Genomic DNA, 26,118 nt, shown 5'->3' with positions numbered 1-26,118 from the left:
ACCAGCGTACAAGAAACAGCATGTCCCATGCAATCACTTCCAGCTCAGCTCACCTAACGCCCCAGAAAATCAATTGGGAAGCTTCCAGTAACAAACCTGACAAAGGGATGGTGCTAAGTCAGGGATTTGGAGACGGGATGGAAGATTAGCAATGACCAAGAAACTGACACAGAGGCTCATTAGGTGAACAATTACCTATTCAGGTGCACTATTTCTTGGCTCAAAGTTCACTGCCTTTCAAACATTATGAAAAGAATGTTCTTCCTCAAGAAGCAACAATGACTGCACCGGGGGAAGCCCCCTCTCACCTTCCCCAGCCTCGGTACAGTCCACTGTGAAATGAGTAGGCTCATTTGCCTTCAGTCCACTTCGCTCCACGCCTGGCCCAAACACCTTGACCTTCTGGGGATGACTACCCTGCCCGATATTGACCTAAAGAGGACATGGGAGAAAGTTATAACCAAGTTTTCCTGCACTTGGATCCAGTGACACATTGTTAGTTAACATTGTTAGAAATAGTTTTGTTGGACAATCTAGAGTACTCTGCCCTTCAAACTACTCCATCTGTCAAGGTCCACCAAGGATGTATCTCCTTGACCATCCAGCATACAGCCCAGACCTGCCACAGGACTTGGCTTTTTCATACAATGGCCAGGATTCTGTCTCACAACCTACCCTGTAGGGGCTGTGAGGGATGTTCACACCTCCCCAGACCACGGCAATGGTGTGCTTGATGGCCTTAACCGGGGTGTATGAGCAGGCATACGTGCCGTCCATTCGGCTCTTCATCTGGATGTCAATGGGCTGGCCTTCCCCATCCTGCAAAAGAGCAGAGGCTAAGAACAGAAACTGGCCCCTCACACTGTCTTCATCAAACAGGGTCACCATGGCTTCCCAAGACAATCAAGTCACCACCCATCCAACAAATCTTCACGGAGCAACTATGATATGCCGCATTCTCACAATGCAATCACCACAAGTGATAAAATACTGCCTGTTTTTATTTGTTTTTAATAAAAGCAAATGACCCAAAAATAAAGCCATGGCCACTCAATACTTCTTCATTTTAATTCCGGCATTTAAATCCTTGGGCCAAATTCAATTAAGTTAGATAAATATATTTAATAAATTCTTGTTTACAAACCTCCTGTCATGGACTAGGTAGCTTCAGCCACACTGAAGGACATTTACAAGGAAATCTGAAATCAAGCCTTGTTTCCAAGGAATACAAAACCCAAAGATGAGAAAATCACCTTGCTTTACATATTAGAATCTCATTTAATCCTCACATAACCCCATGAGATAAATATTCGTGTTATTCCCAAGGTGCGGATGAGTGAACTGAGGGTCAGATGAACTGAGCAACTTGCCACTATAGTGACAGATCTTGTCACCTGACAGTTATCTGCACAGGTGGCCCCTGGAAACTTACCTGAGCAAATATCTTCAAGGGAGCTTTTCCAGCATCCTTAGGATCCACAGTGAACTCAGCCAGGTTGTTGACAATGCAGCCAGATTTCTCCAAACCTGGTCCGTAAGCTTGGACCTGGGGCAAAGGGCCAATAATAATTCTCCTTCTGTGCCATGCCCCAACAATGCCCCTACATAATGACCAGTGACCACCAGGGAATGAGACAAGAACAAAACAACCCGTGTCTGGCTTCACAGTACCTACGTAACAGGATGGATATGGAAGGAAAATGCTCTAGCAGGCTGTAACTCAAAAATTATAAATAGTATCTTTAATCTCCCAGGAGGAAGAAAATTCTCAAAACCCAGGCCCCAAACTAGCCTGGGGCTCCTTGCCTTATTCTGAGCTGACATAGAGAACTTCTAGTGACCAGGACATGGACCTCCAGCCATGCCCAGTTTCAGTGTTCTCACTTTGACAGGGGCTCAGAACCTTCACCACAGACATTCCAAAAGTTTGCAGCTCCCAGGGAGGAAAAAAGACCAGCAATTGGCCAAAGAGGGATAGCAAATAGTCCAGACCGACATCAGCCTACAAACAGCTGCCCGGGTGGGCCACAATAGCACACATGGGAGTGTGGAAGCTTCCACCTGGCCGCCAGGCTGCCTCAGACTTGATGTTTATCAGCCTCCTAAGAGTTTGACAGAAGCTCTTAGAAACACTGCTCCAATTTAAGAGAAGGGAGCTGGGGAGAAAAAAGCATGTTTAATTCATGAAGAACAGCTTCTGCAGCCCCCTGGATGGGCCAGCCACTGGGCTAAGGACTGTCCTCATGTATGTTAGATCCCCTGAATCATCCCAGAAATCCTAGGAAACAGACGCTACTATCATTCCCATTTTATACAGAAAGGATCAAGAGTCAGAGGGGGCGCCTGCGTGGCTCAGTTGGTTAAATGTCCAACTTTGGCTCAGGTCATGATCTCACGGTTTGCAAGTTCAAGCCCCGCATCAGGCTCTGTGCTGACAGCTCAGAGCCTGGAGCCTGCTTTGGATCCTGTGTCTCCCTCTCTCTCTGCCAGTCCCCTGCTCATGCTCTGTTTCTCTCTCTTAAAAATAAATAAAAACATTAAAAAAAAAAAAGAGAGAGAGAGAGAGAGAGAGAGAGAGAGAGAGACATAAGAGACTTGCCCGTCATTAAGAAAGTACTAAGTGGTATTACCAGGGTCCCAGCTCAGACCACTGTCCTTCCTAAACTCTCAATGGCTCCTCTCTGCCATCCCTCAACATGTCTCTGGATACCATAGAGAGTGTCAGGAGCCAGGAAGAGAGCACAGAAACATAACAAACAGACTCACCAGATCTGGGTTGTAGTCTCCTGCAGCTGGATGGATGAAGGCCATGTACGGGCTGTCCTTGATGTCCTCGTCATCACACATGATGTGAACGGCATATTCGCCAGGCTCCTTGGGCCAGTACTTGACGTCACATGAGCCATCATTCTGGTCATCATACTCAATCTTTGCCTGGGAGGGGCCTTCGATGGCAAACCCTGGGGGATGGGGTGAGAAGGACCACTGGTTACATGGTGGAAAGAACCTATTCTATGTTACTACCAACTCACTCCCTCAAACCCAAGTATCAGCCAGAAGACTGAAATCTGTGCCCCTTTCCTACAAAAACAAGCCCACTGAGCCTTTACAAGAGGTGGAAGGGCTGGATTTTATACTATGCTTTTTGTTTTTCTTTTAAACATCATCTAATAAGGAAGGTCAACCAAAACCTTAAATCAATGCCCACCCTTGCCCCACCAAATCCTCTTCCGGGTTTTCATCTGAAGGAAATAATCAAGGATATGTGTAAACAATGGTACTAAGTATGTGTACTCAGCATTGTGTCTTTAAGAAAACCACGGAAATAACAGGAAAGCCCAATGGTAGACGTATCCATGCAATGGAAGTCCAAAGAAGCCATGGAAAATCAAGACATGGCCTATATTTATCTGAAGCACAAGATACAAAGATTACCCCTAGATATTTTTTGTGGCATATCAATATTTAGGTGTGAATGTACAGAAAAAACGTCTGGAAGGATATGCCAAAAGGTTTAATATCATACCAAAACACTTCATTATCCCTCTAGAAGGAAACACTAAAGGTGATTTCTTATTTTTTCTGGTTTGCTTATTTTTACTACCTAAAACACATAGTCACCAAACTATGGCCAGTGGGCCAAACTGACCTAGTACCTGTTTTTGTAAATAAGGCTTTGCTGGAACACAGCCACATTCCTTCAATTCTATATTTTCTATGGCTGCTTTTGTGCTACAACTGCAGACTTAAACAGTTGCAGCCGGGAGAATACGGCCTACAATACTAAAACATTTGCTATCTGGTTCTTTATAGAGCAGGTTTGCTGACCACTGATCTAAAGTGATTCTATTTACATCAGATATGTATTTAAAATCGGGGTGCCTGGGTGGCTCAGTCAGTTGAGCATCTGACTCTTGACTTTGGCTCAGATCATGATATCACAGTTAGTAGGTTCGAGCCCCACATCGAACTCTGCTCTGACAGTGTAGAACCTGCTTCGGATCATCTCTCTCCCCCTATCTCTCCCCCTATCTCTGCCTCTCTCTCTCTCTCTCAAAATAAATAAGTAAACTAAAAAAAAATAATAAAATAAGTAAAATAAAATATACTCTGTTATGCTCCAAAGAACATTTATTCTCCAAATTTCAAATTTCAGCAAAATTTATTCATTCATCTAAACTAAGAATTCAGGCAACCATTACTTGCAGAGTGCCTATTATGTTTCAAGCGCTGTTTCAAGCACAACATCCATAGAAAACCTCTGTCCTTGGAATTAATGAAGAGGCAGAGGGCAACTTGAAGGGCAAGAGGAAAACGAAAATCCCAATCCCACAGCTGTATCCAGAGCTGGCCACGGATGGTCAGGAGGCAAGGGGGCTAAGGGTAGTGAAGCTTGGAGGAGGACTCAACTCTCAGCCTGACATTGGGACCAGGCCTCATGTAATCTCAGCTTTCCAGAAGCTGCTGGCCAGCTGCTTCCACCTACCCAAAGACCCCACTTCAGAGCCAACGGACTCTACCACGAAGTCTGCCGACCGCCCGACAATCCCACCGTGGAGGCCAGGGCCCCATGCACGAACTTTCTGCATGCCTGCTTCAGGGCCAACTTGAACTTCAAAGGGGCTAAGAGAAAAGGAACAGAAAAAGCATTAAAGAAGAACAAAGAAGAGACTACAAACAGCCATAAGTTGTTTGCACATATTTTTTCCACTCCTTTTACCTACAGTCCCAATGTCTATCTAGCCAACCCCTTCCTCCACACAGGTGTCCCCACGGTCATTGTTATGTCAACAATATAAAGGACTGTGGCTGCCTCGGGGCACTCAGGTGGCCACTGGGTGGGCACTCAAGACACACTGCCTTGCAATATCCTTCTGATCATTCACTCTTGAATGTAGACCTCACCAGACTGTGAGCTCTGGATGGTAAGAGACAGCATACTTCTCTAGATCCTGCTTATAAAGAAGAAAACTAGGTTGAATAGGCTTTATCTCCTACATGAATGAATACGCTTTAACTTTGATATGGGAGAGTAAAAAAAAAGAAAGTTTGCTTAGAGAGGTGCCTGGCTTGGCTCAGTCAGTAGAACACAGGGCTCATTTGAGCCCCATGCTGGGGGTAGCGATTGCATAAATAAATAAACTTAAAAAAAAAGTTTGCTTAGATTCTCAGAACCCTGTAATGCCCAGATATTTCTCAAGGTAAATGGAATTTATTCAGAGTTTAAAGTTGCCCCCAGGAAAGCTGGAAAACACATGAACAGGGGAGGGTAATTGTGATGCCCACAAGACAAAGCTGGAGTCTGCGTCCCTTGGCTCGTGACTGCACTCACGTAGAGAATTTTAACGTAAACCATGGCAGACTTTACCCCCATGGCATTCCTGAACAGAGGCACACATTGAAAGAAAGAGAATCTTAGTTTATATAAGGGTATATAGACACACAGCCCATTTGCTCTCTATTACTGCTCCTTCTAACTTCCCTGCTTCCCCCACCCCCCGCCCTCCACCAGCCCCAAACCACCAGCATTTGATTTAAAGCAAGGCAGCCGAAACCACAGTGACTTTCTGCTGTTTTTGAGAACAGGCCAAATGTCTGTGTGCTGCTATGAGGAAAAAAAAAAAAAGTTTTCAACAAAGCAGATCTCTTTCCCTGGACTGAGCACGCCTCCAGAGAAGATGCAACTCCAGCTGGAGACTCACCTCTTTGGAATGTGGTGTCCCCCCCACGTGATGGCAATGCTGTATTTCCCCGGGGTGCTGGGGTAATACTCAAATGCATAGACTCCATCCAGAAAGCCTTTCTGTTTCACCAGCTCCTCCAGACCCTCTGTGGGAAGAAAGCACACCATCTTTCCAATGCAATTCCAGGCTCAGAACAAGCATCCAAAAGACGAGAGCAGAAAGACAGCAATATCTATAAGACATAAGCCACAGAGGGAAACGAAGTGGGCTGCCTCAGAGTGTGAGACCCTCAAAACCTAGGAGATTAATCCAAGCCTAAAAATAGATCCATTTCTGCCTCAAAGTGTGGGGAAAAGGAAGACTTCCCAGCTAAACGGCATTAGTAGGCTCGCTGAGCTAAAAGAAGGCCACAAGGTCCTGGACCTCCTGGGACTATATTCAGACAAATCTAGTCCTATCTCAATTTTCCTTAACGATCATAGCTAGCTGTCTTAGCCTCTTACGAAACTGAGGAGGGACAGAACCCTTAGGAGTATTTGGCATGAATTTCTGGCATAAATTACTGCCCTCGCACATCTTTTTTCAAAGCTGGACGACAAAAGTGAGAAAGTTCCTGTATGCTCTCCACAAGAGGACAGGTTTTAGATGCTGCACCACAAACTCCAGACTGAGCCATCAGGTAGGAACTTGTTTTATGTTGAGCCCTGAGGTTTGGCTGGGAAAGCCACTTAGTCAAGCGAGAATCCAAGGTCAGAGAAAATGCCTCCTTGGCTCCTGTAGCAACAAGCCAGCAAGGAGGGCAGCCCCAGAGTAGGTTGACTCCAGGTCTGGGCAGTCTAGAACCTTGGCCACCCTTAGAGCACAGCCCTCCTCACAGCTTGGTGCTCTGAGATCAAATATTAACCTCCTGGAGCTCAGAACACTCCTGCCCCAGCCTGTTGGGAACACAGAGGGTGGGAGAAACCTTGGCATAGGAAGTTCACATTCCCACTGAGGGCTGCTACACCTGCAGCCAGCAATGGAGAGCTGCTTATCTGCGGCAGGGGAAAACACAAGCAGAGCAGACACCTGACCTTGTGTCTGCGGTCTCTCTCCCCAAAAAGGGAGGAAGAATGAGTTGCAGAGTGCAACCCACCCCTCCATGAACAGCAGTTATCTACAAAGAAAACTTAACTTAGGGGAATTTTATTCTCCTTCTATAAGCACTGATCATAGTAATTAGGTACCTGGCATAATTTCATCATCTATAAAATGTAACCTGTAGTGGGAAAATTACTGGCTTTAGAGACTGTGCTTGAATTCCAGCCCAGATGCTTATGAGCTGTGTGACCTTGGGCAAGACCCTTTCTCTCGAGCCTAGGTTTCCTCAAATAAAAAATAAGCCACTTCAGGTTGTCATTCCAAGGAGAGCACTTCTCAAACTCTATTGCATCACTGCTTTTTCTTTTCCCAGAAGCCTTAATATGTGAGGCGGTCAAGCTACCACTGTTCCCACCTGTATCCAGGTAGACGTAACTAATCAACCAATCCCCATGGAGCCCAGAGTGCCTCAACTCTTTGACATAGCTCTCTGGGATCAATCAAAACCGGCTGTGGGATGAAATCCATATGCTATGGCTGCAAAGCCAGCCAAAGTCACACCTGAGATGAGGAAACAAAGCAGCACTTACTAGGACCCTTCACAGTCACACCGAGTTCTCCGCTTCCAGCAGCTTTGGTATCAACCTTGAAGTCTGCAGTCTCCCGGATGCGGATGCCTTTGGGCTGCAGGCCTCGGCCACTGGCCCGGCAGGCGTTTGGACTACAGGCTGCAAACACAGTTTTGACATCAATTCAACCTTTCATTCGCTAGAGTTGAGCAAGCCAAGGTAACTTGGAGCCACCCGCCAAGAAAATGTTTGCTCTGCACAGAGCGCCTGCAGCAGTTGCCTGAGGCCAAGGGTCCCGTTCAGGGAACACACCAGGCTAGCAAATAAGGACACAACATAACTTTGTCCAACCACACCGCAGAGGGACAGTAGGGGCGTGGGGGCGTGGGGGCAGTTACTTTGGCACAGAAAGAAGGAGAAGCACAGCATGCATTTGCTGAGCTCCTGGAACCCGCTGAATCCTGGCATTTATCCTCTTGGTAGTGAAGGAGAGTTAAATCTCATTGCCATACTCAAGGGCCCAGTAATTGGGAAGACCAAACTTTTTCAAGTCTATTTGAAACATGTAGCACTTGAAAACATCTGACCACGTTCCCAACTTCAGATCAGCCATTTCTAAAAGTCGAAATGTGATCGTCTTCTGCATGAAGAGCCAGAGGACAGCTCAAAAAGAGACCCATTCAACCCCACCCTGGCCATGGCAGACAAATATTTTAGTGCTGTCACCAGGTAATCAGAATGTGGGTGGCTATAAATGCAACAATTAGCAGTAAACGCCACTCTCCATTTGATTTCTGGATCTAGTTTAAAAAACCTGAAGTCAGAAGTCTAAAAATTAAGGACCAAGGTAGTTTCTGGTACTTCTTACATGACAGGCCCACAAAACTACTGTCCCATGGTTGATAAAATGCATCCTTGAACCCTAGGAATTCTTTGCCAACTTGGGCAACTCTTTTATGTACAGAAAAGAGAAAGCAATGGGCAAAATGTCACATTGTTTATTGAGTAGCTTTTCCTTTCCAAATCTGACACTGCACATTCGGTAGTTCTCTATATGCTAGAAGTGAGATCATAGACTCCAGAGGATGAAACTCTTTACTGCATAGAAGGAAGAGAATTCCTCCTCTGGCGCCTCCACCTTGCAATGTTCTCAGCTGGCTATTTGGCAAACAACTGCTTCCCGAAAAGATATACTCATATCCTAGGAGCTGGAGATTATTTTAGCTGGTTCATGGATGAACATAAGTTTTATGGCCACACTTTACGGCAAGTGACACTGGTTTTCCATTGTGAAAATGGCATGAAGATTCTTTTTTTATATGAAATCAGTTAAGTAGTGGAAAGGTGAGTACATCAAAAGAAAAACTCTATCAGTTAAATACTAAATAGTACAAGTGATGGATGGATATGCAAGGTGAAAAATGTAGTCCACAAGTGAGAGGGAATCAGAAAACAATATTAGAACAGGAAAGCTGTTAAAAATTCTTTCCTGCATATGTCAAAGAGACTTTTATTTATGAATATGTCGGTCTTGTTTTTTTTCCTTTGTCAAAAGGAGAAAAGTCGGTCATACCAGAAATAAGTCACAACAGGATGACAGGACTTCCCTCGGAGGGTTTTTATGTGTCTTAAAAAAAACAACCAAACACTCATGGAAATTCTGAACACGGGTAATAGTCTCAACATCAAAAGGGTAACTGCTCAGTTCATATAAACATTAAATGGAGCTAAAGAGTTTGAAAGAAACCACCAGGTCCTCTACCATTTTGAGATGTCTTAGACATGTTTCAATGTACCTAGAGAGCAGGTTTGGGGTCCAGCTAGACAAGTAACATTGACCCTCACACTGTCACGTCTTGAGGTCACAAACAGCACAGGCCCAGCTAATGTGTGCAGGTAGCACAGGGAACTGGCATGGAAGTCCCATTCGACCAGCCCTTACCCAGCAAGATGCCTCTGGCCCAGTGCTCTCAGTTAGGAAGCCAACAGCTTCAGGGTCCAGGCTGACCCAGAGGTAGGATTCAGAGAAGAAGCCAGTTCTACGGATGCAGATGCAGAGGACAGAACAGGGAAAGGCAAGTATTGGTTAGAAAAGGCAACAGAGTTGGAAAACAAAACAAAACAAAAGAACAACAAAGTCAGAAGGAAAGGGATCTGACGTTAGAGAAAAAAGCATGCTCTGGCTGCAGAAGGGGTTTAGCAGCATGGGTAAGGGGTCAAAAGAGACCTGAGTTCTACTTCTACTGATGCCTAGTCCATACTCACTGATACTTTATGTTATCCAAACCTCAGTGTCTCCACCTGAAAACTGGAGATAATTTTAGCACCTGAAACACACCAGTTGGTGTGATGATTAGATGCAGTCATGCTAAGTGCCTGACGGCCAGTAAAGGCCAAGCAGTGGAGTCCACAGGGCACCAGCAGTGCCACAGGTGCCAACCTCAGCCACAGACACCAACTGCCCAAATGGCCTCAGTCCTGCATCTCTCAGTGACGACCCTCTGACACGAGTGTTTTGGGGAGGACTGAATGCGTTAATACAAGTGAAGCACTTAGGTCAGCGCACAGCTCACAATAAGATGTTCATATTAATATCTTGAGGACAAAGCAAGCCACTTCCCACCAAAGGGGACCTGGCAGAAAGGGAACAGGTGCAAGTCCAGTGTGGCCCCCACTATACCCCTGGCCTCGGAGCCCAGCTGTGCACACCGTCAGCCTCAATGCCAGAAGCAGATATATTTGGCCACCCCAGCACTCACCTTCCCCAACCTGTACAACGAAGGGACTCTTGGGAATGGTGTCCCCAGCAAAGGAGACCTTGACCACATGGGGGCCAGGCTGTACTGGTTTGTATACACATCTATACACCTGGTTTCCTTTGTCTTCCACCAGTAATTCCACAGTGTTCTTCCCCTGGGGATCCTCCACTTCAACACCAATGTCACCCACACCGGCACCTAGGAGAGAACAAGCATTCTGTGAGCCCAGGTCACCTTGTCAGAACACTCACTGTGGATGAGCTCAGGTACAAGATGGAGACAGAAGGAGACAAGTACTCTGAAGGTCAAAGTCCACGCCAAGACGCAAACAACTGTTTTCTGGTTGGGGGAGGAGGGTCATAAACTTTCCTTTTCTCCCATTCCATATTTTCTAAGTTTTCTACACTGAAAAGAAAGTGATGTTCCAAGAATCGTGTCTTATCCTCCCCACCTTATCCTTATTCCTCCCCACCAGCCCCCACCCTGGCCTTGCATAGAATTTGGTCTAGCAGATGATTCTCAAAACTTAGTTTCTTTGCAACGGTTATTCAAGTCAGAAATGTGTGCAGAAGTTACCTGATAATTAATAACTAAAGTCAAGCTTGAGTGTAAGATCTTAAAGAAGAAAAGCTGGTTTAGTAAAATCTATAAATACATGGGGCACCTGGGTGGCTCAGTCGGTTGAGTGTTCGACTTCAGCTCAGGTCGTGATCTCATAGTTCATGAATTCGAGCCCCACATTGGGCCCTGTGTGGACAGCTTGCTCAGAGCCTGGAGCCTGCTTCAGATTCTGTGTCTCCCTCTCTCTCTCTGCCCCTCCTCTGCTCACTCTCTGTCTCTCTCTGTCTCTCAAAAATAAATAAATGTAAAAAAAATTTTTTAGGAAAATCTATAAACATAACCAACACACTTGGAAAAAGGCACTTTTGTTGTTGGTTGTTTGAAAAGACAAAAGGTCAGGCATCCCAAACCTCTGGGGCTCCTGAGAATCATCTCAGGCTCCAGAAGAAAGCCTGGTCCACAATACCTGCTGTGTAGATGTCAAAGTAGGTGGGCTTATTGGCGATGTTTCCAGCAGTTTCCAAGCCTGGGCCTTTGGCAGTGACTTTACTGGCATCTCCCTGCGCCTTGTCAACATTCACTTCAAATGGGCTCTTGGAGATGTGCTGTCCTGCAAAGAGGACTGTAACCTGCGGGTGACAGATAGATGAGATATAGTCACTTCTCCCTGCCCAGGGAGACCACCATATGAAGCCACATGCATTAACAATCTTCTCTTCCATCCTCCTAACTATACATACAAAGGTGGCTGGAACCAGAGGCCCTGGTTAAGCAACTTGAATGGGACTCCCACCTGGCTCCATTGGCCACAAGGCTGGGCCTAGGACATCATGCTTTCAGCAAACTAAAAATGCTTACATCAGTTATGGCTAGCCAATATAATAGGATATGAACAAATACTTATACTTGAATCTGTAGACATGGGACCCTTGAAGGCAGCTGCAGAAGGGACCACTGACCCCCCTAGTGGTACAAGGTATAGTTCCAGGATTTCAAACCCAGAGTCAAAATATTTTTCATGGGACCAAAAATCACTCTCAGATACATAAATTTGAGATACAGTATAGATTTTCATTTAAAATTTGAGTTGGGGGCGCCTGGATGGTTCAGTCAGTTGGGTGTCCGACTTCAGCTCAGGTCATGATCTCACAGCTCGTGGGTTCGAGCCCCAAATCAGGCTCTGTGCTGACAGCTCAGAGCCTGAAGCCTGCTTCAGATTCTGTGTCTCCTCTCTCTCTGCCCCTCCCTGCTCATGCTCTGTGTCTCTCTCTTCTCTCAAAAATAAATAAACATTAAAAAAAAATTTTTAAGTAAAAATAAAAAATAAAAAAAAATTTGAGTTGGAGCTCTCATCTTTTAAATTTGAAGGGGCATGGAGTTGGGTTTCATATGAATTGACAGAATTAATTACATCATAAATGCTCCCTTCAAGATTTTTTTTCTCCTAAATTTGTGATATCCTAAAGGTGTAAGAAAAATCTATAGCCATGATTCCAGGTGAATTCACTAACAACCAAGGTAGTAAGTATGGTCCAGGTCTCAAAATATTAGCATGGTACACAGGGATAGGCCCATGTGTGCTGTTGAAGGCTTTCTTTCAAGGAAAGGCACACTCTTGGGTCACCCTACTCTCTTGCAAGGCTCCCTTGGCTCCTGTCCTATAGGCCAACTGGACACCCACTCAAATAGAACTCAAAATGTTGTTGAGATGAAGAACCTGGGGACCAGACGCCCAGCATTTTTCCAGGTGCATGACTGGGACACTGGCTTTGACTGTATTCAACTGGCCTTCTCCACACTTAGGCCCCAATACTTATAGATGCTCTGGAGCACCCCAAAGAGGAGTACTTAAGGAAGCATTAAAGATAAAGAGCCCATAGCTTAGCACCTATACTCCAGGCATGCAGCTACAACCACTTGTCACCCAGATGGAGTTTAAAAAATCTTAAGACATTGCAAAGAACCTAGTAGAATTCAACCCTCCTAAGAGACACATATTGAAACAAGCCCAGAAGAGCAGTCAAAGCAACAGCCAGAACACCTCATCTTACTTTGTGCAGCCCGGTGACCTTGGGCAGATACTCCACAGAGTATGTCTTGTTCTTGTCACTGTCTGGAGTCACTTGTGCCTAGGACAGAAAATGAGCAATAGTTAGAGAAGGTGATGGGTGTCAGTAAAAGTATGCTATGCCAGCCAAGGCCCTGCCACACGGTGCCAGGTGAAGACCCTGTCCTGGCGATTTCCTGCACCATCACTTCTAAAGGATGCCCCAGGAAAGAAGCAACCTAAAGTCACAGAAACAAGGTCATGTAGCACAAATGTATACCCAAGTCCTAACTCTCCACTGTCTCAGGGCTGGAACTCACTAGATGAGAGGGACCATAAAGCGAGTAACTTAAACCTTTATTGGTCCAGTAATTATTAAGAGTTTATGGGGGCGCCTGGGTGGCTCATTTGGTTAAGCATCCAACTTTGGCTCAGGGCATGGTCTCCTGGTTTGTGGGCTCAAGCTTCGCATCAGGCTCTGTGCTGACAGCTTGGAGCCTGGAGCCTGCTTTAGATTCTGTCTCCTTCTCTCTCTGACCCTCCCCTACCCACACTCCGTTTCTGTCTTTCTCTTGGTGTCTCTCTCTCAAAAATAAATAAACATTAAAAAAAGAAAAAAAGAGTTTATGAAATGCCAGGCCTAGTGTCAGATACCAAAAATCAGGGACAGTCCCTGCGTCAGTGGGAGAAACAGACAATATACCAGTAAGTGTAGAATTTCAGATGGTGCTAAGCACCAGGAATAAAATCCAGTGTTACGAAGATAAATAGAAGGAACAGTATGGGCAAAGGCCCTGAGGTAGGAACCAAGGATAGTCAGTCTCGGAAGAGAGTAAAGCAACAGTATGTGGCTGTATTGTACTGCATCAGTATTGTTGTTATTCTGGTCTTGAGCATCTGAAACTTCAATTTACAAGGCCTTTGCTAAATCCAAAGTATCCCTTATTTTATTAAACACTGTGTCCTTGGGTATTGATTTCTATTACGTTTCAAGGCATAGTCCTGGGACAATTATTCTGACTGCTCTAAGCCACAGGATCCTCTTAGAAAATGAACGCACGGTCCCTGGCCCTGTCACAGCCCCAAAGGTTCCATGGAGTGGCAGCGTCTTCCAACATACCTCCTCTTTGTTCCCTTCTGGGTCCTCAACAAACACCATCACGTCTCCTTGCCCGGCACTGATGGTGTCCACAGTGAACTTGGCTGGCTGCTTTACCATGTTTCCAGTAGGCTCGATTCCTGTCAGGTTTACAGAAGCACATTACAAGTTAGGTGGGGGCCTTGACATAGGCCATCACCCACAGTGTTCCCTTGTTCTGTTCCTTCTGGGGGAACTGAGAGATGGGACCCAAGCCTGTAGCTACCATATGAGAACATCTGTGACAAGGATTATCAAACAGGTCAAAAGCCCTAATTTTGTCCTTGTTATTTAAGTGATATCCAATTGTGAAATATTGAGAGAAATTCAGTAGAAGTCTCTACAACTATGAAAAATGAACATAGTAACTACCAGTGGGGTTTGCCCTGAGGGAGGTGACACGGGGGAAGGAGGAATGAGGTATGGGAGAAGAGCTCATTTTTCACAAAAGACAATTCTGTATTGCTTGAAAGGCTTAAAAATTGCATTCAATCATTATTTTTTTAAATAAACTATTTATTTTGAGATGACTGAGCAAAATAATTTGAGATACGCACCTGCAGGTGAAAGAAATAATACCTGTATCCAGTTCCCCAAATGTTACATCGTACAAAACTCTACTACAGTATCACAAGAGTCCTGAGCTTGACACAGTCAAGACAGAGAACATTTCCATCCCCACAGGGATCCTTCATGTTGCTGCCCTCTCATCGCCATACCCACTCCCTTCCCACCCCACCCTCTTCCCACCCTAACAACCACTAATCTGTTCTCGATCTCTATAATTTTATCATTTCTAGAATGTTATATACATGGAATCACACATCATGTAATCTTTTGGGGTTGGCTTTTTCTACTAAGCATGATTTTCTGTAGATTCATCCAGGTTGGTGCCTGTATCAATAGTTTGTTCTTTTATTGCTGAGTTATATTCCATGATATGAATGTACCACCATTTGTTTAACCATCTACCCACTGAAGGACATTTGGGTTGTTTCCAGTTGTCTGTTGCTGATAAAGCTGCTATAAACATTAGTGTACAGGGTTGTATATGAACATAGGCTTTCATTCCTCTGGGATAAATGCCAAGGAGTGCAATTGCTGGGTTGTATAGTAGTTACAAGTTTAGTTCTTTTTAAGAAACTGCCCCTACTGTGTTCTAGAGTGGTTGCACCATTTTACATTCCCACCAGCAATGGATGAGTGCTCTAGATCTGCTTTCTCTGCATCTTTGCCAGCATCTGGTATTATCATTACTTTCTATTTTAGCCACTTTGATAGATGTGTAATGGTTTTAGTTTGCATTTCTCTTATGGCCAATGATACTGACCATCTTTTCATGTGCTTCTTTCCCATTTGTACACACCCTTCAGTGAAATGTCTGTTCACATCTTTTGCCCATTTAGTAATTGGATTCTTTTTACGACTGAGTTTTGAGAGTTCCTTCTTTATTCTAGATACTAGGTCTTTGTTGGATATGTGGCTCCCAAATATTTTCTCCTGGCCTTAAGTTTGTCTTCTTGTTCTCTTAACTACAAAAAGTTTTAAATTGTTCTAAAAAGTTTTTAAAGTGGGGCACCTGTGTGGCTCAGTTAAGTATCTGACTTTGGAACAGGTCATAATTTGATAGTTCATGAGTACAAGCCCCACATCAAGTGAGCTCAAGCCCCACTTTGGGTGAGCTCAAGCTCCGCTTCAGGCTCTGTGCTAACAGTGCAGAGCCTGCATGGGCTTCTCTCTCTCTCTCTCTCTCTCTGCCCCTTGTTCACTCACTCTCTCTTTCTCTAGGAAATAAATAATAAAATAAAATTATAAAATAAAATAATCTAAATAATAAATAAATAGTTTTTAAAAGTAAAGTCCAATCATTGTCTCCACAGCATTTTGAGTTCTGTTTGAGATGGTGTCTAGGTGGCCTGCAGGGTGGAGGCTAAGGGCACTTGTCTTGCAAGAGAGTGGAGTCATCCAGGAGTGTGCCTTCACTGTAAGAAAGCTTCAGCAACACAGTCCAATCTTCATGTGCCATGCCAAGACTTCAAGGCACAGGCCACACTTCATGACATTTTTTATGTGCTTAATTTTGGTGAAGTCCAACGTATTATATTTTCCCTTTTATGGGAAGGCACAGCGCCTGACAGGGCTGGATCCCGGCTGAGATCATGACCTGAGTCAGACACTCAACTGAGACACCCAGGCACTCCTTTCTGAGTTCTTATCATGGATGCCTGTTGAATGTTGTCAAATGCTTTTTCTGTATCAATTGATGTGACCCTGTGATTTTCCTTCTTTATGGCCAGTTATGGTAGTAGATTTTTTATTTGATGTTTATTTATTTTGAGAGAGAGAGGGAGAAAGCACGCGTGCATGCACCTGCTTGAACAGAGGGAGTGATAGAGAGAGAGGGAGAGACAGAATCCCAAGCAGGCTCTGTGATGTCAGTGCAGAGCCCAACTCAGGGCTTGATCTCATGAACCGTGAGATCATGACCTGAGCTAAAATCAAGAGTCAGATGCTTAACCATCTGAGCCACCCAGGTGCCCTGGTAGTAGATTGTTTTGACTGATTTTCTAATAGTGTGCCAGCCTTGCATCCCTGGAACAAACTCTGCTTGATTATGCTGAATAATTATTATCGTATATTGCTAACTATTTGCTAATATTCTGTCATACACCTTTAAAAAAAAGATTGTATTTATTAACCCCAAAGTCATTCCACTTTGCTATTTTCTGCCTTGGGTTCTGGCAGCCTGCTCAATATTTTATTTTTTATTTTTTTAATTTTTTTTTTTTCAGCGTTTATTTATTTTTGGGACAGAGAGAGACAGAGCATGAACGGGGGAGGGGCAGAGAGAGAGAGGAAGACACAGAATCGGAAACAGGCTCCAGGCTCTGAGCCATCAGCCCAGAGCCTGACACGGGGCTCGAACTCACGGACCGCGAGATCGTTACCTGGCTGAAGTCGGACGCTTAACCGACTGCGCCACCCAGGCGCCCCATTATTTTAAAAATATTTGTAAGATCTACCAACTGCTATTGCTCATTATGTTTTGGGCTTCCGATGATATTAAGGGGTGCTTTGGTGGCTCAGTTGGCTAAGTGTCCAACTTTGGCTCTGGTCATGATCTCACCATTCGTGAGTTTGAGCCCCCTGTCAGGCTCTGTGCTCACAGCTCAGAGCCTGGAGCCTGCTTTGAATTCTGTGTCTTCCTCTCTCTCTCTCTCTCTCTCTCTCTCTCTCTCTCTCTCTGCCCCTCCCTGACTCACACTCTGTCTCTCAAAAATGAATAAGCTTCAAAACAATTTTAAAAAAAGAAAAGAAATGCAAACTGAAGAAGCTACATAGTTGGAATTCATTTCGGCACAGAAAAAAGGCAGGAAAGAAATACCTCGGACTTTGAAGGAAAGAATGGGATTAGCAGTTGGGAAGCAGGGTTTTCAATTTTTATGTTCTACATTCTTCTTTCGCTTAGAATGTATGTAATGATCAGGTCACTTAATGCATAAATATGGACTTAAGATATGCACAAATACCTAGTCCATCTGATTCCAACAGCTTGAGAAATCATTTACTCTGCTACTTACCCAAGGCTGGGCTTGGGTTGGCCCACCTTGGCTAATAACCATGGTTGGTCAGGAGGCTGAACCCCACCCAGCCTCTGTGAACTCTCTCACAGCTGTGCTAACTGTAAGGACACAATCATTCCCCCAGACTCCTCACAAGGGTGCTTAAGGCTTGCTCTGCAGTGAATGCTTTACTCAGAACATGGGTGTTAAGAGAGGTTTCCGCTTAGCTCACGGATGCATGCTTTCAACATACCTAACCCCGCAAGCAAGCCCACCACAAAGATCTGTTTGTGGCTGTAAGTTTGCCTCACTCCAGCCCTCTATCCTTTCAGTGAGTGGGTCTCAGTGAGTAAGATCTGCAAGTGCCAACCGGCTGGTAACTGCAATCTGGCCAACGTCCAAAAGATAAAATTAAAAAACAAAACAAAACAAAAACACTCTCAATCCTTTTAGAAACTAGAAGATGAAGTGTTCTCTGTACTTTGGTTCACTAGGCAAAAATGAAGCAATATGGCCACACAAGAGAGAAAGAAAACTGCCCCTGCCCTTGGTCTCACCACAGGACAAAGATAATATCTTAAGGCTCTACCCATGTGGCCTGATGTGTGGCTCTGTTGCCCAAAATGACACTTGGCCTCCTATTGATAAAAAGAGAAAAAACAGACACAGAATTCTTCTACAATCCACCAATTCCACTTTTAGGTATATACCCAAAAACTGAAAGCAGGGATTCAGATACCTGCACACACACGTTCACAGCCGCATTATTCACAGTAGCTAAAGGTGGAAGCAATTCACATGTCTGTTGTCGGAAGCATGGATAAAGCATGTGGTGTATACGTGGGGTATATACATTCAGCTTTAAAAATGAATGAAATTCTAACACATGCCATGACATGGGTGAACACTGAAAACATTTTACTAGGTGAAGTAAGCCAGACACAAAAGTAGAAATATTTTATGATTCCACTTACATGAGGTACCCAGAGTCGACAAATTCATAGAGACAGAAGGGAGAAGGGAGGTTTCCAGGAGCTGGGGGAGGGGGAAATGGGGAGCTATAGTTTAATGGGTATAGAGTTTCAGTCTGGAAAGATGAAAACATTCTGGAAATGGATGGTAGAGACAGTTGTACAACATGGTGAATGTACTTAATGTCACTAAATGGTACATTTTAAAACAGTTAACATAGGGAATGTTATCTTATGTATATTTTACCACAACAAAAAAATGCAAAACATATATACCTATGAATACATACATGTATGTGTGTACATATATATATATATATTTTTTTAAGGTGCGTTTTCTCCACAAGGACAGAAAATATTAAAAAAGGCAGATCAGGGTGCCTGGATGGCTCAGTTGGTTAAGCATCCGACTTTGGCTCAGGTCATAATCTCTCAGCTTACGAGTTCAAGCTCTGTGCTGACAGGTCAGAGCCTGGAGCCTGCTTCAGATTCTGTGTCTCCCTCTTTCTCTGCCCCTCCCCTACTTGTGTGTGCACGCTCTCTCTCTCTCTCTCTCTCTCTCTGAGAAATAAATAAACCTTAAAAAATAAATAAATAAAAAATAAAATAAAATTTTTAAAAGGCAGATCAGGGCCACCTGGTCAGCAGGTGGAACATGCAACTCTTGATCTCAGGGTTGTGAGTTGGAGTTCCCTGTCGGATGATTACTTAAAAATAAAATCTTAAGGGGTGCTTGGGTGGCTCAGTCGGTTGAGCACCCGACTTCGGCTCAGGTCATGATCTCACAGTCTGTGAGTTCGAGCCCCGCGTCAGGCTCTGTGCTGATAGCTCAGAGCCTGGAGCCTGCTTCGGATTCTGTGTCTCCCTCTCTCTGCCCCTCCCCCGCTCATGCTCTGTCTCTCTCTCTCTCTCTCTGTCAAAAACAAATAAACATTAAAAAGAATTTTTTTTTAATAATAAAATCTTAAAAAAAAAAAAAAGCAGATGAAGGAAATGGCAATGACTAGCTACATTCCTGAACTGTAGCAAATAGTCATTTTCTAGAAAACAGCATCGTGAAAGGAAACCGTTTCACATTAACAATGGGGAAACTGGACAGCCAGTGATAAGGTGACCTCAAACAAGCATTTTATGCCTTGATTAAATTCAATCCATTTGACCAATTTTGTCAACAAGAGATTTACTTTGCTGTTTGAAGCTTTTTTGCTATTAAAGAAGCATAACCTTGAAAATCAGAGATTCCTTATTCTAGCCACCACTCTTCGTTATGCTTTAGGGAAAGCACTTTTAAAACAAGCATGGACAGGGGCTTATGGGTGGCTCAGTTGGTTGAGCGTCCAACTTCGGCTCAGGTCATGATCTCATGGTTCGTGGGTTCAAACCCCACATCAGGCTCTGTGCTGATGGCTCAGAGCCTGCAGCCTGCTTCAGATTCTGTCTCCGGCTCTCTCTTCCCCTCCCCCACTTGTGCTCTGTCTCTAAAATACATAAACAGTAAAAAAAAAAAAAACAAACAAAAAACAAGCACAGACAAGCCAACCTTTAAGTGAATGCACATCCGGGAAGGGCTTCAAACAAAGTGCCCAGTCCCGATACACACAAATGATTGCACAGTGCCACCTCGATGTCAAAAGGAACCTCAAAAGGCAAGTTGGTTTGTTCCAGAACTATCAGGGTCTCTCTGCTGTTCTAAATCATGCTAAACAAACAGATGAGAACCTGACCACTAAGATTGAGAACTGCACACAGCACCACTGACCTGGCCCTTGGTCACCTTAAGACTAAGCTGACACCAAGTAGGGAAATGCTATTTTCAAAGGGAATGAGTGTATGGAACATCTTGTTACAAGACAAGTGCTTTGCACTCTTCAGGAAGTCAATGTTATACATAAAAAAATTTTTTTTAAGGGAAGCTATTCTAGATTTAAAAAGTCTATAGGCACCTGGGTGGCTCAGTCAGTTAAGAGCCTGACACCTGATTTCAGCTCAGGTCACGATCTCATGGTTGTGAGATCAGGCCCTGCACTCAGTGCAGAGCCTGCTTGGAATTCTCTCTCTCCCTTTTTCTCTCTCTTTCCCTCTGTCCCTCCCATGCTCATGCTCTCCTTCTCTCTCTCTCTCAAAATAAAAAAAACCAAACAAACACATTTCTCTAAAAAGAGTCTAAAGAAACAACAAAATTAGTAAGTCAATCTTTTTTTTTTAAGTTTATTATTACTTTCTTTGGAGAGACAGCACACACGTGCAGGGAGGGGACAGACAGAGAGAGGGACTGAGAATCTCAAGCAGGCTCTGTGCTGTCAGTACAAAGCCCAACGTGGGGCTCAATCTCATGAAATCTGAGATCATGACCCTAACTGACTAAACCACCGAAGTGCCCCTGTAGTGAATCTTAATCAGATCTTGGTTTATAAAACAGCAAAACTATGATAGACAATTTTAGGACAATAGGGAAATTTTCACATAAACTGGATATTAGTTGATATGAAATTGTTAATTTTCTTACTGTGATAATGAAGACTGGTTATACAAGAGGATGCCCTATTTTTAGGAGAGGATTGTGAGTGAACTGTCACAATGCCTACAGTGCATTTTCAAGAATTCGACAACCACACACACACACACACACACACACACACACACACACACACACAAAGGACTCAAGAAAACTATTGTTAGAATGGTTAGAACTGCAGATTCTAGGAGACGATATACAAGATATCTTGTGCCTCTAAATGTGATCCCAACTGTAATTACGAAAATTAAGAAATATAATGCACTCCTTCCTTTCCCCATAACAAAGGGAGTAAGTTGTAGCTCATGGGGCTAATCTTTACCAGAAACCACCATGGGCTGAAACACAACAGTTCTTAAAAAGCTGGTGTGCTTGAAGTCAGATGGCAGCCAGAACACCAAATGCCTCAACATGCCTTTACCCCACCATAACATTCTGAGCAGAACACTGTCCTGCAGCCCGCAGTGGCCTCAGTGATCATAAACAGGATGTCTCAGCAAGGAAGTGTCTGTCAGGGGGTCACAAGAGCTCCCTCCCCATGTGGAAATCTGAAGCAGCATGAGCATGACCAAAGGAGAAATGAATCAGCAGCCTGATGACACAGGCACCTGCACCCCCTATCCCCAGTGGATCGGGCCTCTCTGATTTCTCATATGAAAAATGGGAAAATAGTCCTGTCTTCATCCCACGGTTACTGCACTAAAATCACAATGCAATAAACTCATTCTCCATCACATTACAGCAGCAGCATTTCTTAAAGCCTAGATTCACAAAGCAGAAAAGTTGCTCGTGAACAAATGGACCTTGAGGTAAAAAGCATCTGACAAAGGAGGCCTGGGAGGTCTTCAAGGATCAAGCCTATACATTCTTGATTCTAAGAACCTTCTTCCTGAAGCCACATAATCATGTCTAAGACCAGAGGACAAGTCTCAAACCCAGCAAGACCAGTGCTTACCTCGGCCATAGGCCCTGGCTTTCTTCGGGTTGAGTTTGGGCTTCAGAGGAGCCCCCGGCTTGAGCTTGGCTTTGGGGAACTGGGACAGGTAAGTCATCACCGAGTGCTCATCCACATCGGGGTGAATAATTTCTTCAGGAGTGATGACCTAGAATAACAGCATGGTAGGTGAACACCCAGAGTACATCACTTATAACCGCTAAAGTTTTTGCAAATGTCTCAAGTCAAACACTATAGACATTAAGAAATTGAGTCAGCCTCTAAATTAAGTGAAATTATATCAAATTACATGCCAATGTCAGTGTTTTTAACCTTTTAGAAGTGTCATTATTCGTTTCGGAAGCTGAGGACCCCCTCCAGACAATTTTTTTAACGTTTATTTATTTTGAGAGAGAGAGAGAATGCGTGCACACGTGCACGAGCAGGGAAGGGGCAGAGAGAGAGGGAGAGAGAGAGAATCCCAAGCAGGCTCCGCGCTGTCAGTGCAAAGCCCAATGTGGAACCCATGGCTCATGAGATTATGACCTGAGCTGAAATCAAAGAGTCAGACACTTAACCAACTGAGCCACCCAGGAGCCCCTCCTCCAGGCAATTCTATATGTAATTTCCAGAGGTGCACACCCACCCTCCAAAAAAGGCCTGCTCACCCCCTACCCTGGGGAAACTTTCCAGAAGGGGTAAGCTATGTCAAGTGAGGAGGAAGAAGAAACAAGTATACACAGGATTTGCACATATTACCAAAAAGCACATAAACTGGCCTTTCCCTTTGCTCATCTACCCATTGCCTGCATCTCTGTTAACTCTGCTACCAATAAAAAATAGTAATAAAAAAAAAAGAGAGAACACAGCAACATATTAGATCTGTGGTCTTGTTACATGCTGAAGCCCTAACCACCCGGGTAATGGTATTAGGAGGTGGGGCCCAAGGGAAGTAAGTGGGTTTAGATGAGGTCATGAGGATAGGGCCCCCAGGATGGGCTTAATGCTCTTATTAAGAGAAGGAAAGACCAGACCTCTCTTTCTTTCCCATGTGAGGGCACAGCAAGAAGCCAGTTGTCTGCAAGTCACAAAGAGGGCCCCCACCAAGAACTGACTCTGCTGGCACCTTGCTCTTGGACTTCTAGCCTCCAGATATGGGAAATAAACTTCCGTTGTTTATACCATCCAATCTATGGTATTTTGTTAGAGCGGCCTGAGCTGATGACAATGGGTTTCAATACATTAAGAGCCATTAAAAAAAATAGGGAGGAAGTTAATTTCTCCTGACATGTAGCCTAGGAGCAAGATTACACCCATGCTCGGCAGGTAGCCTCCTTGAAGGCATCACAGCCTCAGGCCTACTACCTGACCTAGTCCTAAACAGTACAAAAAATCTCTCTGCCCCAGTAAGGGCGCTGAGGAGGTAAGGTAAGGCAGTACTCCTCAGACCAACAGAAGGCTCTGTCTCATGAACCAGGTTAACTAAATGCAGATGAATAACATATATACCCAGCTTCCCTCACCCCAAAGTAACACACACACACACACACACACACACACACACACACACACACACACACACCAGAAAACATACTGATCATTATCCTCCAGCAACAGAACAGCTACTTGGGTTTGAACAATTGCCTTCACTCATTCCATAAAATGTCGGATGTGCATTGATTTGACATTTCTTCCAGGCTCCCTCAACAACTATACAGTGCCAACATCACATGTACGTCAAAAGGAGATGGTTTTAGGTTTAAGAGGAGATGAAAAAGATACCACACCACTTACTGACGGTGGGAGAGCCAAGAAATGGGCCATGAAGCAGAGACATGATGTCAAAACCAAAGAAATACAGGCAAAATTTTCTATCTCCCAAGGGATCCTATTACAAAATACACTGAACTCGGCTCTGATTACTTAGTCCATAATGTAACCAGTGGTGAGGTCATCCATCCACGGCACTGGCCACCTACAAGTTCTCTTGACCAGGGCTTCAAATATGGGAGTCTTGGTATTTAAATGTCAGAGGGAGTTTTTTAGCCTCCTTGAAAAACCTTAGAAGACAAGACCTCAACTATGTAATGTGGCTACTGTCAATGGTATCCAAGATTTATTCAATTTCCAAGTTCTCTTGTCATATTCCTGTGACAGGATTAGGAGCAATACAAATTCTTCCACAATTTCCAATAATGGTAGGTTATCCTGGTTTAAATTAAAAAAAAAAAAACTTCTAAGTCCTATGATTTCCCTAAGATACTGAATCTTTTTTTTTTTTAATTTTTTAAAATGTTTTTATTTATTTTTGCGACAGAGAGAGACAGAGCATGAGTAGGGGAGGGACAGAGAGAGAGGGAGACACAGAATCAGAAGCAGGCTCCAGGCTCTGAGCTGTCAGCACAGAGCCCGATGCGGGGCTTGAACCCACAGACTGTGAGATCATGACCTGAGCCGAAGTCAGATGCTTAACCGACTGAGCCACCCAGGCGCCCCAAGATACTGAATCTTAAAAAAAACTTCTAAAATATGTAAAAAGTGGTCAAATATTGGCTATTTCTTACAGTTCAACCTAATCATTAAAGTCTACATTTGCAGTCTTGTATCTCAAGACAGTCTTTGAGATCTTTGGAGCAGAAACACTAGAAAATTTTCCACACGTGACAGAGCACTGTGAAGATTTCTGAATGATCTACAAGCACCTACGTCAATGGGAACCTCTTATTATGGGTAAACTGAGGAAGAGGGGAGAGTGTCATAGGCAATACTCTCTGAGGGCTGAGGCTGAGGATGTCAGACTGCCTGCCACACCAAAAGAGGCATCCACAGAGTCTCAGAACAAGCTGGAGGATGGAAATAGCCCCATGGGACATGGTGTTGCTTGTATATATACCTGTGGGACACCCAGCCAGTCGTCTGCTTGCTGCATAGCTTCCCGTGCATTGTCCACAGGCTTTCGTGGATCCCAGGATTCCCAGTCTGGACACAGACCTGTTAATATGACACAAAAGATTCTGTTAATATTAACTCACTGAAAAGATTAAAGGAAGCCATGTGCTTAAATTAAACCCCTTTGATATCTTAATTCAGAGAACAATTTCTTCCTAAAATCACAGTGAACTGTATATTTTAAGGGCAAAAAGTATCCACTCCTCCAGAGTAGAAACTATTCTGAGTCTAAACTGAGAATTCTCCTTCAGGCCGTTATTTTCTTGCATTAACACAGAGATTATTCATTCCTTGAAGGTGTGGTATAAATAAATAAACAAAGCCTATTTGAGCCTGGTGCCTTTTTACAGGGGATTTTCCCCCTACCACATTTGCACTTCTGTAGTCCAGTCACCAAACGTGTAGGGTTCACGCCAGCTGGATGTTCTACAATTTAACTCAAAATTGATACAATCTATGTAGAAATCGTGTAAAATCCCACAGGTTAAGGGCTCAGTCCCATAAGACTGTCCCCTTCCCCCACTGCACAAATGCAAGTCCAGGCTGTCACTTGGACTTCTAACAGACCATTCTATAAATTGCAGGTTCTCACAACGCCTCCTCAGATTCAATCGTTAACCAGAGTGGATCACAGAACTCAGGAATACCATTTAATTGCTAGATTATTGATTTCTTAGAAAAGGCTACAACTCAGAGTGCCTGGGTGGTTCAGCTGGTTAAGCGTCTGAACCTTGATTTCAGCTCAGGTCATGATCTCACAGGTTCAAGAGATCAAGCCCTGCATCAAGCTCTGCACTGACAGCATGAAGCCTGCTTGAGATTCTCTCTCTTCTGTCTCTACCCCTCCCCTGCTCACACATGTGCACACACTCCCTCTCAAAATAAATAAATAAACTTAAAAAAAATTTTTTTAATAAAAGGCTATAACTTGGGATGCCTGGGTGACTCAGTCAGTTGAGCATCTGACTTTGTATCAGGTCATAATCTCGCGGTTTGTGGGTTTGAGCCCCACATCGGGCTTGCTGCTGTCAGCCTGTCAGCAAGAGCCTGCTTTGGATCCTCTGTCCCTCTCTCTTTCTGCCCCTTCCCCACTCTCACTCAAAAAATTAAAAAAAAAATTTTCTAATTAAAAAAAAAGTTACAACTCAAGAACAACCAGGTGAAAGAGATGCATATGGCAAGGTATGGGAGAAGGCATGTGGGGCTTCCATGCCCTTTCCAGGTGCACCACCCTCCCAGCACCTTCTTGTGTTTACCAACCTGAAAGCTCCCTCAAATGTATAGTTCAAGGAATTTTGTGGAGACCTCAACATGTTGTCATGATTGATTAAATAACTGGCCACTAGTG

The 26,118-nt window shown here is 44.1% G+C and overlaps 1 protein-coding gene across 4 annotated transcripts in view; it reads right to left on the bottom strand.

Moving 5' to 3' along the window:
- The window catches only part of FLNB (filamin B), a 143,250-nt gene that overhangs the window by 58,300 nt on the left and 58,832 nt on the right, over window positions 1-26,118 (bottom strand). For all 4 annotated transcript variants that reach the window (XM_030307090.2, XM_030307088.1, XM_030307089.1 and 1 more), the window contains exons 3-15: window positions 24,715-24,812; window positions 21,843-21,990; window positions 13,821-13,939; window positions 12,705-12,782; window positions 11,120-11,282; window positions 10,093-10,290; window positions 7,355-7,492; window positions 5,703-5,829; window positions 4,487-4,623; window positions 2,767-2,960; window positions 1,433-1,546; window positions 676-819; window positions 309-432 (exon numbers count right to left, since the gene is read on the bottom strand). In XM_030307090.2, the coding sequence (XP_030162950.1) occupies window positions 309-432; window positions 676-819; window positions 1,433-1,546; window positions 2,767-2,960; window positions 4,487-4,623; window positions 5,703-5,829; window positions 7,355-7,492; window positions 10,093-10,290; window positions 11,120-11,282; window positions 12,705-12,782; window positions 13,821-13,939; window positions 21,843-21,990; window positions 24,715-24,812 (1,782 nt within the window). The remainder of the gene's footprint in view (window positions 1-308; window positions 433-675; window positions 820-1,432; window positions 1,547-2,766; window positions 2,961-4,486; window positions 4,624-5,702; window positions 5,830-7,354; window positions 7,493-10,092; window positions 10,291-11,119; window positions 11,283-12,704; window positions 12,783-13,820; window positions 13,940-21,842; window positions 21,991-24,714; window positions 24,813-26,118) is intronic.

This window comes from Lynx canadensis, chromosome A2 (assembly GCF_007474595.2).
Source record: "Lynx canadensis isolate LIC74 chromosome A2, mLynCan4.pri.v2, whole genome shotgun sequence".
NCBI lineage: Eukaryota > Metazoa > Chordata > Mammalia > Carnivora > Felidae > Lynx > Lynx canadensis.
Note: the sequence above shows the minus strand (reverse complement) of the source record. Positions and strands in the feature narration are given on the sequence as shown.